The 11,806-nt window shown below is 36.7% G+C and overlaps 1 protein-coding gene across 1 annotated transcript; it reads right to left on the reverse strand.

Moving 5' to 3' along the window:
• Positions 1-5,156: 5,156 nt before the first annotated feature.
• LOC139127432 (RE1-silencing transcription factor A-like) lies at positions 5,157-9,030 on the reverse strand. The gene is made up of 4 exons (XM_070693358.1): positions 7,939-9,030; positions 7,015-7,720; positions 6,609-6,687; positions 5,157-6,143 (listed from the first exon to the last, which is right to left on the reverse strand). Exons 1-4 carry the CDS (start codon positions 8,927-8,929, stop codon positions 5,946-5,948), a joined length of 1,974 nt encoding a protein of 657 aa, XP_070549459.1. The 5' UTR covers positions 8,930-9,030; the 3' UTR covers positions 5,157-5,945.
• Between the last annotated feature and the right edge of the window lie 2,776 nt (positions 9,031-11,806).

Genomic DNA, 11,806 nt, shown 5'->3' on the forward strand with positions numbered 1-11,806 from the left:
TTGTCAGTCCATCGACAGCGCAATTATTGTCGCGTAAAATTCGTGAATTTTTGTGGTATTACCTAAAGCATTTATTTACGTGAATGGAAATTTCCCCGTTTCGATTCGAACTCACAACATACGGTTCCTATGCAAGTAGCGACGAAGTCTGTGATTGAAATTTTAAAAAATAGGTCATTAGACTTTTATTAATCATGGTTCATTATGCCGCAACGATTAATTTGTTCACCAAATTTTGGCATTCACTCGTAATCCAGGACAACACTGATAGTGCACTGCGTCTGCGCGTTTTGAAAGTATGGTATGGGCGGCAATTATTGTTAGAAATTGGCAGACCAGGAAATTCACTGTACAGCTGTTTTTCTTTGTTTTATTCTCTCATGTTTTTATTTGAGTCAAGTATAGTTTGCAGCAGATGTAGGCGGCTGTAAAAATGATAAGCATATGAAATGACAGTGGAATATTGTTTTGTTTTAATGTAAACACTAATTGTGAAAAGAAAAATGGCATGCCAAGATTCCCCGGCACAAATGCTGTAGGTTCGAATCATTTACATTTGAAAAGATACCTTACTTTGGGTGTGAACTGACTGTCAATCGGTGATTGCTCTACAAATATCACTGTTTGCTCTTGAGTTAATTGTGGGTTCCATGTGTATTTGCAAATGGGAGGAGAAGTTTCAGTCCTCTGCCTTCAGGCGTAAAAAGGTAAAGCGACCCTTGACAAGACAATGTGACGAGGTCTTACGACTTCATTGCCAGAAAGTTGGGCACGAAAGGCTTGGTTTGATGCATTTTACCGGTAGATTTAGATGGATTCAATTCATAGTTTTGATCAATAAACTTATATTATTATATCTATTTATTTAAAAATATCCTCCACCAAATGACATCATGGTACGAACAAATAAGCTACGGCTATAGCCAACAGCTAGTCTTAGTGCTCAAACCCTTCGTCCATGGCATGACATTTCGCAGCTTCGTACACACAAACTGAGCATGTCAACTCGAAAACACTGCAAATGAAAATTTCTTTTCTAAATAAACAGATATGAACTGAATATGCTCACGTGTTTCATTATATTGCAGTTATGTGTAGATTTGAACCTTTGCAACATGTTTGCAACTTCATTGAAAGTGTTATGATCAACATAATGAATAATATTCAGCACAGATTAATTCTAAATCCAAGTATATATGCCCAATCAGGAAAGTTTATTAAAATATGTCGTATCATAGTATCTTTAATGTAAAACGCAATTCATCAACTATGGTCTAGTCAAGACAGATAAATATCCCTAATTAGTAAAGTTCACTAAATATGCAAATTAGGAATTCGCTGGAGTAAAAGAGTTTAATGACTTTCTACAATATTGTTTTACAGTATCTTCAATATATGTTCGACATTCATCAACTTCAGTCAAGCCAATTCAGATATATATCTCTAATTAGTGAAGTTCATTTAGTATGTAAATAAGGAATTGGCTGAAGTGAAATTGCTTTCATGATTTTCAATAATGTTATATCATAGTATCTTCAATGTTCACAGCAAGTTTCATCAACTTTGGTCAAGTCAATGCAGATATATATATCTTATTATGAAAGTGTATTAAATATGCAAATAAGTATTTGGCTGAAACAAAATGCTTAATGACTTTCAAAAATGTTATATCACAGTATCTTTAATGTACATAGCAAGTTTCATCACTTTGGTCTAGTCAATTCAAATAAATATCCCTAATTTCAAAAGTTCATTAAATATGCAAATTAAGAGTTTGATGAAGTTAAAATGTTTAATGACTTTCAATAATGTTAAATCATAGTATCTTCAATATACATGTCATGTTTTGTCAATTTGTTAAAGTCAATCAGATATATATCCTTAATAAGAAAAGTTAATAAATATGCAAATTATCCACTATCTTTTATACCATCCCTTAATATCTTTTCACAGCTGATATATCTTGATGTGATAAACATTTTTTGCGAATCTCATCACATTCATTAGTATGCAAATGAGCCCTAAATTGACTTGACACTGTTCAATGTTTCATAGCACAATTAAATATTAATCAGATCAATATCTGTAGCACGTTTCACAAAATTTGGTGCCGTAATTTCAGAGTTATATACCTAATTACAAAGTTCATTAAATATGCAAATGAAGAATTAATTAACTTCACACTACTAAATGCTTTAAAACAAAGTGAGATATCTGTCGGATCAGTATATGCAACAGTTTTCAACACATTTAATGCTGTTCTTTCCGAGTTATATGACTAGTTATAAAACTTCATGAAATATGCAAATGAGCTATTTATTAACTTGACACTGCTCAATGCTTCTCAGTACTATTGGATATTTATCAGATCAACATCTGTAGCAAGTTTCATCAAATTTAATGCTGTAATTTTGAATAATATCACTAATTACAAAGTTCATTAAATATGCAATTGAAGAATTAATTAACTTTACGCTACTGAATGCTTTACAACACAGTAAGATATCTGTCGGATCAGTATATCCAGCAGTTTTCATCACGTTTGATGCAGTTATTTCGGAGTTATATGACAAATGATCATTCCTGAAATATGCAAATGAGCTATTTATTAACTTGACACTGCTCAATGCTTCTCAGTGCAATTGGATATTTATCAGATCAACATATTAAACAAGTTTCATTAAATTTAATGCTGTAATTTTGGAGTAATATCACTATTATAAAGTTAATTAAATATGCAAATGAACCCTTAATTTGCTCCACACAACTAAATGCTGTACACCACAATTAGATGAGTCATTCCACGGTAAAGTGCACCCAATAGTGTGACATACACCTGAAAATTTTAATCTTAGAATTTGCAGCAGAAAGTTATGTAGGTTGAATGGGCAACATGTCTACATCATGGAAATATGCACCCCGAGATAAATATGCTATCAGGTTTATTAGGGTGGTCAGGTGATTGACCCGATGTCATGACCACTTCTAACGCGTGTAACAAGGACATACACTGTGCACAAAAGAAATGCATGCCTTTCATGTTGCTTATTAGATCCACAATATTGATCAATAATGAATTAAAGTGAGATTATCATTCTGATACATGTTACCAAAATAAGAAAATTAAAATTTTATACAGTTTACTGGGGTAGATAGACATCTTGTCATGACATCTAACGCGTGTAACATATGGACGGTCCATTGTACCGGTATATAGAAATGCATGCCTTTCATGTTGCTTATTAGATCCACAATATTGATCAATAATGAATTAAAGTGAGATTATCATTCTGATACATGTTACCAAAATAAGAAAATTAAAATTTTATACAGTTTACTGGGGTAGATAGACATCTTGTCATGACATCTAACGCGTGTAACATATGGACGGTCCATTTGTGTATGTAAGAAATTCCTGCTTTCGGTTTGCTTACTTAGATCCACAATATTGATCAATAATGTATTGTGAGATTATCATTCTGTTACATGGTACCAAGCATAAGAAAATTAATATTTTGTAGGGTTTACTGGGGTAGACAGACATCTTGTCATGACATCTAACGCGTGTAACATATGGACGGTTCATTGTGTATATAAGAAATTCATTCTTTTGTTGTTGCCTGTAGATCCGTAGTACTGATAAAAACAATTGTGGTGAGATAGATTATCATCCTGTTATTTGAGTCAATTGCACCTTTTAAACATTTCTGACATTTTATGGGAAGTCTATTGGGTGTACAACATAACTGTTCAACATTGTTTATAAACTTTCAAGTTTCAAGCTAATCCCAATACCACATAACAATCACTGCACTGGGTTGGTGGAATACTGTGTGTATTTTACGTTTTCTACTCAGTACATCAAAATACATCAAACATGGGATCCATAAAAAGTATGCCCTCTGAGCCTATTTGGCATGCCATGACTCATGAATATTCTCTGTCACTCAAAACAATTTTCAGTTGAATTATACATTGTGACACAAGAAAATTTCACAAATTTTTCAGTTGACTCTAAAGCTTCCTGAAATCTCTTGTTAGAGGGCACTGTCACTGTCCACAAACTGCATTTTGTTAATCCTGCTTCGCTCACATGACCTGTAGAGTAAGCACATAATTTTCTCCTGAATGCTTAGATTTAGGGCTTAACCACGCCAAGTGCACTTTGCATGTTCTTTCATCCATCACCATTTTTCACTCATTTACATTCTCTTTCATTTTCCCATTTCTCTTTCTTTGAGCACTTGCCAGTCCCAAGCCTGGAGAGAGTGGGAGGGAGCCCTAACTTAAAATTTCCTTCTAATGACATCTTTTTTAATATGCTTCCTGCCTCTGAATTCTATTTACTTGACATATTGATATGAGATATCGTCTTTAGACCATCAAGGGATCATTTCATTTTGACTGGTGATTGTTGAATATCTTCAAATTCTGCAAAACATTACACCTTAGTCCAGATTGTGGAGGTATTTTAACAACCCTCTTCAGAAGTCACATGAAGTGGTCCCTATACATCCTATGGCTCAGTTGTATAGGGGACCACTTCATATGACTTCTTAAGAGGGTTGTTAAAATACCTCCACAATCTGGACTAAAGTGTAATCAGAGAACAGTGCAAAATAAAACATTGGCCACTTGAATATTGACAGGTAAGTTGGAGTGTATTCAAAGGTAAGTTTCAGGGCAAAATACAACATTGTTACTTGAATATTGGACAGGTAAGTTGGAGTGTATTGAAAGGTAAGTTTCAGGGCAAAATACAACATTGGCTATTGGAATATTTACAGGTAAGTCAGAGTGTATTGAAAGGTAAGTGTTCGGGGAGAACAATTTGATTTCTTAGTGGTGGATGGAGGAAGGTTTTGAAAATATTGTTGACCAGTGAAGGACAAAATATCTTGATCATGTAATGTCTTGATGAAAAAAAGCAAAACATATCAAAAAACAATTGCTGTCACAGTGACGTCGGGAAAACATTTGCCGGAACAGCCATTTTCTCTATTCTCCTGCAAATCAAATGGTTATAACCTTCAAAGGTGGTAGCTCAGTGATCTTTTCCTTCACCACAGAGGTCAAGCTGAATGTGTTCCCTTGAAACCTACATCAAAATGTGTCATTCAACTGCATTCAACAATACCTGGGCATCGCACAAGTACTAAATTAGTTTAAGGTAAGTATTTATTCAAAACTGTCTGTGACAGTTGATTAAGTAACCAGCTACCAAAGTTGATAAACCCCTATTAATTCCCTAGCCACATTCCTATCTTCATTGATAGGAACATTGCTAGGAAGTTAACAGTGGTTTACCAACTTTGGTATCTGGATACTTTGGACATTCTTTGTAAAACTGACAAAAACGTTTCTCCAACTCCAGGAAAAAGACTCAATATTGTGAGTCTAAAGGCATTTAAACACATAACTCGTTGAGTCAACAATTTTTAGCTACTGAAGAGTATCAGTTACACTTTCATATACAGGTACACGTCCAGGAGTGAAAGTCCTCTCTACAAATTTGTAGAGCAAGTTATGAGAAATATGCAGTTAAACGTGCATCACAACAATGTACACAGTGCCATCGGCTTGCGACGTCACCTGGAAAGGTAGATTTTTAACTAACTCTCTTGTCTTTCAAACATTTCAAATTCCAACATTAACATGCCTGTCTGCAAGCAAAGATCGATTTAGAAATACGGAAAAAAATTATGGAAAAATATGTTCATAACAAATAGAACAACACTTGACAAAATACTCTGTAAAAATTGCCTTGAATGATGAGAAAAGTCCACTTCAGGTAAGTTCATTAATGTTGACATTCTGGGGTAAATTCATTCAGTTAACAGGTATTTACTTTGTTCTTTGGCACACTATGTCACAGTGTGTGACGGCCTAACGGTAAGTAATCCAAGCTTGTCTGCATGCATAAATGTTTGGCATAAAATATTGCATTATGATGATTTACTACTGATTTCATCTTCATTGAAAATGAAGTGTCCTCTCGATGTCAATAATTTAAGATTGACTGTATTTATAATGTCTTCCATGGGCAACCAAGATACGTCGTCTTGTGTGGGCCAGATGTACCTTCCATTTCCAACTTTTTTCATATATTTTACCTGGTAGAGGGCATCATCTTGTTGAACGATCTGCAGGAAAAATATATTGAGTAGTGTCAATATTAGAAGTGATGCTTACAATATTTCCATTACAAAAGTACTTTATCTATGAAGATTTATGGTTGCTATGGCATTGCTATAATCATGGTTAACGTCGGGGAATGACACAGAGACCGGGACCATTGGCCCGTATAGGTCACCACGATATTATTTGAGCACAATGAACCAAAATTGCCTTTCTTCTGCACATTTAACAGCAATCAAAACAAGAATTTCTGAGGCAATTTGATTATAGAATCAGATTTCGAGGTATACTCTGTCTTTTCCATTAATATTTATGCTATTATCCTCAGCTCTCTAGAGACTAGGACAGCATTAGTAAACATTACAGGAATAAAACATGAAAAGACTGAGACCTTCCTACATCTGAATTTAATCACATTGTTGTTGAAATTGTAACATTTGGGTTGTACAAACCAGCAAGCTCAATCATACCTGTCCAAGGAACACTTGTGGACGGCCTCGTGTATTGTACACATTGGTCAGCACATAGTCACAAATATGTAATTTACACCTGCAAAAGAAATAAAGTGCACATATTTAAAATATTTGAGAGTACAGCTATAATCATATTTCATTTTAATATGACATTTCTAGTTTATGGAATTACAAAGTCCTTTATCATAGAAACAAAAACTGCAAATATGAAAAATTGTATGTGATTTGGCATGCTCTGCATCTATACACATTAACAGAGAGTGTTTAAAAAAAAGACATCAAGTCTGTACTCCATTTAACAAAGTCTACATTGTGCAAAAAAAAAGAATGCCCACAATCTCATGAAAGACAACTGCATTCAACATATTGATAGAGGACCTCGTACTTGAGATAGAGTACTGACCTTTCATCTGCTTGTGTACTTTTACACTCATCATCATTAGACTGGATGACACTTGGCTCGTTAGACTGGATGACACCAGGCATGTTAGACTGGATGACACTAGGCTCGTTAGACTGGATGACACTAGGCTCGTTAGACTGGATGACACTAGGCGTGTTAAACTCAATGATACTAGGCTCGCTAGACTGGATGACTTTAGGCTCATTGTTAGACTGGATGACACTTGGCTCATTGTTAGACTGGATGACACTTGGCTCGTTAGACTGGATGACACCAGGCGTGTTAGACTGGATGACACTAGGCTCGTTAGACTGGATGACACTTGGTGTGTTAGACTGGATGACACTAGGCGTGTTAAACTCAATGATACTAGGCTCGCTAGACTGGATGACTTTAGGCTCATTGTTAGACTGGATGACACTTGGCTCATTGTTAGACTGGATGACACTTGGCTCATTAGACTGGATGACATTTGGCTCATTAGACTGGATGACATCAGGCGTGTTAGACTGGATGACACTAGGCTCGTTAGACTGGATGACACTAGGTTCGTTTGACTCGATGACACAGGGCTCATTAGACTGGATGACACCAGGCGTGTTAGACTGGATGACACAAGGCTCATTAGACTGGATGACACCAGGCGTGTTAGACTGGATGACACAAGGCTCGTTACACTGGATGACACTGGGTTCAGGATTCACATCTGAAAGTGAAATGACAATATATAAATAAAGTTAGTTTTCCAATGCAGAACCCCATCTTTACACTGAAGTACACGTGTACAATATATGCAGGTAAGTTGACGATTTAAATTTTCACCCATTAGGTACAATTGAATTCACATCTAAAACACCGCATTGATAATGCACAAGTCTTTGTTCTTTATATGTTGATGGTGTTAAAGTATGATTGAGTGCTTACCATGATGAACATTCTTTATGGGGAACAGCTTCAGATCTCTCCAGGGCTCTACCCACTCCTGATTGTCACACTCATCTGCATTTCCCAGCATGCAATGGCTGCAATAGCATGACAATGGTCGTTTCTTCAGTACGTACGCCTCTCCAGTGCTTAGTACTGAATGGAGTTGCCGGGTCCCTTTCACAGTTTTTACCAGACGAGATGGCCTGTTACGCTGGATGTTGTAGGTAGGTATCCAATAGAAAGTTCGTTTAAATGACTCAGACTCCTTTGACAGTGATTTACGACAGAAATCATAGACAGACTTTGCATCACTGGGTATGAATACTTCATTCTTGACAGCTCTGGTTATTGCAGCCTTGACGACACCTCCCTCACCATCACACGGTCCTTTTCCATGCCTTGACCCAAAGAAATTTCTCTCCAGTGTGCAGTTCATGTCTTCTTTGGCAAAAGACACGTCAGCAAACGGTGTGCGTGATTTATATTGTGCAGCACATCCATCAGAGAAGATAATCATTTTCTGCATGTCTAGATTTCTTCTGTCTTTCATATGGGTGTTGACAATGCCTGTGAAAACGTGTACAGCATGGCTATCATGGTTCAAATCGTCGGATACGAATACGATGGCTTCTCTCACTTCTTTACCGTTTTCTTTGTAGTATGCAATAACTGGATGGATTGTGACTTGAGTATGAGTCCAGTGTGCAGCTTGCACTTCATTCTGTAGTTGGCACGTATAATTTTCTGCGAAGTCCATGCAAAGAACTACAGTGTCAGATGGATGTTTCTTTGTTGCATTCGTAAACTGAGCATACTGCCAGTAAGCATTAAAGAGATGTTGAGGAAAAGGTGTGAGCTCTTCTATAAGTTCATTTACCAAGTCTTCTGTGGTGCCTGTTTTTCTGACAAGAGATTTCTTCTTCCTATTTTCAGCTCCTTCTGACACAGTTTCCCACCTGTACCAAGTTACTGTAGACTTGTGTCTCATCAATGGCGACAGTCTTTCTTTGATGAGGTATACACCGCACTCTGTACAACTTCTTTTGATGCAGTCAAGCTTGTGGTACTGACTTCCATCTTCTTTGTGGCATAAGCCAATGTCGTTAGCATCATATTATTCTTTATCCTGACATCTAGTAAGTTATGTCGCTGAGCTGCCTTATTGATTTCTTTCAGTTTCAGTTCCACATTTATGCAATATTCACACAAACACTGATTGAACTGTCGTTGTTTCTGCAGTTTCACATTTTCGGCCTCAGTTCACAAAACTTTGACAGCCCAACTTGTTCTCCTGAATCTGAATTTTCCTGCAACCACTGGTGATGTACATCTTTGAGAGATCTGTTAAGGATGTGCTGTTGTTGTAGTGTTTTTCTTTCTGGCAACTCAACGGACTGGTCCGGACTGATATAAAAATCCTGGATGGACTGTGCTGTAGTATTTGATACACTGTCTGATCTCCTCTTTCTTTCCAACTTGCTAATGGATGATGCCTTCACCAAAGTCTGCCATCTGATACCAAGCTGTCGACTAAGGTTTCTCTTGATACCATATTTTCTTTTTGTGCTTCTAGCTAGTGCTATCAGGAATGCTCTTCTCGCCGACTTTGCATTATCAAGGGACTTAAAGGTCGATCTTACAGTCCTACACACATTTTCAAGTTTTTCCTTTTCTTTGATAGATGTCAGACCAATTTTTTTAACTGCAGCTTTCTTTTTTGGAGACAGATTTTCCAACAGTCCCTTGACAACAGTTGCATACTTTCTTGGGGATGCTGGGAGATGCCTTTTGACTCTACAGATGGCTTTCCTTCTTGTATTTTGCTTTGCGTAACCAGAACATGACTGGGACTTGGTCGATGCTTGTTCTTTCTGTTTATCTGTAGCCTCTAATCTCTGTTTCATCTGTTTTTCTCTTCTCTTCTGAGCCTGTCTCTCTCTTATTCTTCTTCTCTTTTGTGACGACATTGATGCCTTTCTTGACGTTTCTTCTCACGCCAGTATTCCCTTCTTTTTCTTGTCTGTCTCTATCTAGCCTGGTAAATGGCCGACGAATTACACTAGCCTCTTTTTGTAGCAAGGGTTCTAATTTTCTTCTTGCTCTCATCTTTTGCATTCGTAATCTTGCCGTCTCTCTTTGTTGTTGCTTCTGTTTTTCACTTGAGTTTTGTCGGTATTGTTTAGATCTCTCTTTGCTCTTCTCTTGATATACCCTCCAGCGGTCTGCATCAGCCATCACTTTTTCTCTATACCTCTTCATGTACATTGCTCCTTTTGAAGTGCTACGACAATTTTCTCTCTCTTCATTCAAGGAACTCAGGCTGCTATCAGGCGCCCTATCCTCTTCCACATTGTTCAGTAGTCTCTCCATACACCGTAACTTCATTTTCAGAGCCATCGTTTTCAATCTCTGATATGGTAGATACTGAATTGGCAATTCGAAAATATATCACGAATTTCACTGTTGAAGTCACTTTCACTTATGTCATCCAACGACAGCATGAAATAGATGAGTCTTGAGTTGGGAGTATTCAATATGGAGATGATGTCATTCAATTTGAATTTGATCCCTGGAGCATCAAAGTTTATAAGATAAGGTAAGTGTTGTGAGATGATGACAGCATCTGAACCGGAAAGTCTGGTAAAACCAACATGAAGGTGTTCAAGGGAACCACACTGACTTAAAGACAAGACATCCTCCTTGTCTTTAAAAATGTTCACGCATTCTGAGAGAACAAGTATCCTGAGGCTAGGTAAGGAAGGAAGAAATAGTAAAGTTGACAACTGACAGCTGGATAAATCAAGGTAAGTGAGGTACTTTGAACGAGAAAGATGTTCGATGAAGAGAGAATCTATTTCAAATACAGGTAGATGTATCTGAGCATAAGGTATTGCAAAGGTTCGAAACTGGTAAGCGTGACACAAAATCTCTTGAATCTGGTGAGTATCGATCTCTACACAGCCATCGACTTCTACAGTTCTCCACAGGACAGTCTCTGTTTTGATGAGCAAATATAGTTGTCTACAACACAGACTCACTGAACCAGAAGTTCCTGCAGTGTTATGTACTTGAGTATCTTCACAATCAAATTTGGTGGTAGTTTCAAAAACATTGATGCTGATTTACACACTATCTTGCCAGCTGAGCATAACACACCATTTCAGGCTGTGAAGAAAGATGAAAAACATGTAAACTCATCATGGGGATAAGTTACAAGTGCATGGAAGGTGACCATACCAAATGATACATATGCTGTTGAAATATTTCTATACAGGGACATTTACTATTTTTAAGTTTTGACAATTTTTCAATATCTTTGTTCCGTTACGTAATTAACAGTCCCTTGTTCCACCTCATATTTATTCCTAATATACCAAATATATTATTTATAAGCACAGCCTGTGTATCTGTAGTGACTATTGTAATTGTTGACAAATGAATTCACATTCTAGCTTTACTGCAATTTTTGTGAAAAATTCAAACTTCACACAAACTTTTTTAGTTGATTGGTTAAATGCTGGGCATGTCATAATGCTGCAGGTAATGAACAAAAACACAGCAGTGAATACACCGAACAAAAGTAGTAAACATTGGAGTTACAGATGCAGAATTACATAAAGCCTCCTATCACATGCCAAATGTCCAGACATAACATAAATTCAGGAAGTTCACAGGCTTCATGAAGTAAAATATCTTTTGTCATGTCCCACAAAGTTCTACAAAATTTCTATGCAGTGTTTGCAGTAAGTGGGGTGTAACTAATTGAAAGCTGAATTGTACTAAAACAATGTCTTATCTTTCCAAATGTTTACCTGTATCATTCGTAAAAAAATTGACAAAAGAATTACTAGACGTTTCTTACACA

The sequence above is a fragment of the Ptychodera flava genome, unplaced genomic scaffold (genome assembly GCF_041260155.1).
Source record: "Ptychodera flava strain L36383 unplaced genomic scaffold, AS_Pfla_20210202 Scaffold_31__1_contigs__length_3010019_pilon, whole genome shotgun sequence".
NCBI classification, from domain to species: domain Eukaryota; kingdom Metazoa; phylum Hemichordata; class Enteropneusta; family Ptychoderidae; genus Ptychodera; species Ptychodera flava.

Excerpts from the sequence above, each read along its gene's own strand:
- LOC139127432 (XM_070693358.1), bottom strand. The coding sequence starts at position 8,929 with ATGAGACACAAGTCTACAGTAACTTGGTACAGGTGGGAAACTGTGTCA. Across the intron at positions 7,721-7,938 it reads CATAAAGAATGTTCATCATG|ATGTGAATCCTGAACCCAGT; the intron begins GTAAGCACTCAA and ends TTTCACTTTCAG. Across the intron at positions 6,144-6,608 it reads CACAAGTGTTCCTTGGACAG|ATCGTTCAACAAGATGATGC; the intron begins GTATGATTGAGC and ends TTTTTCCTGCAG.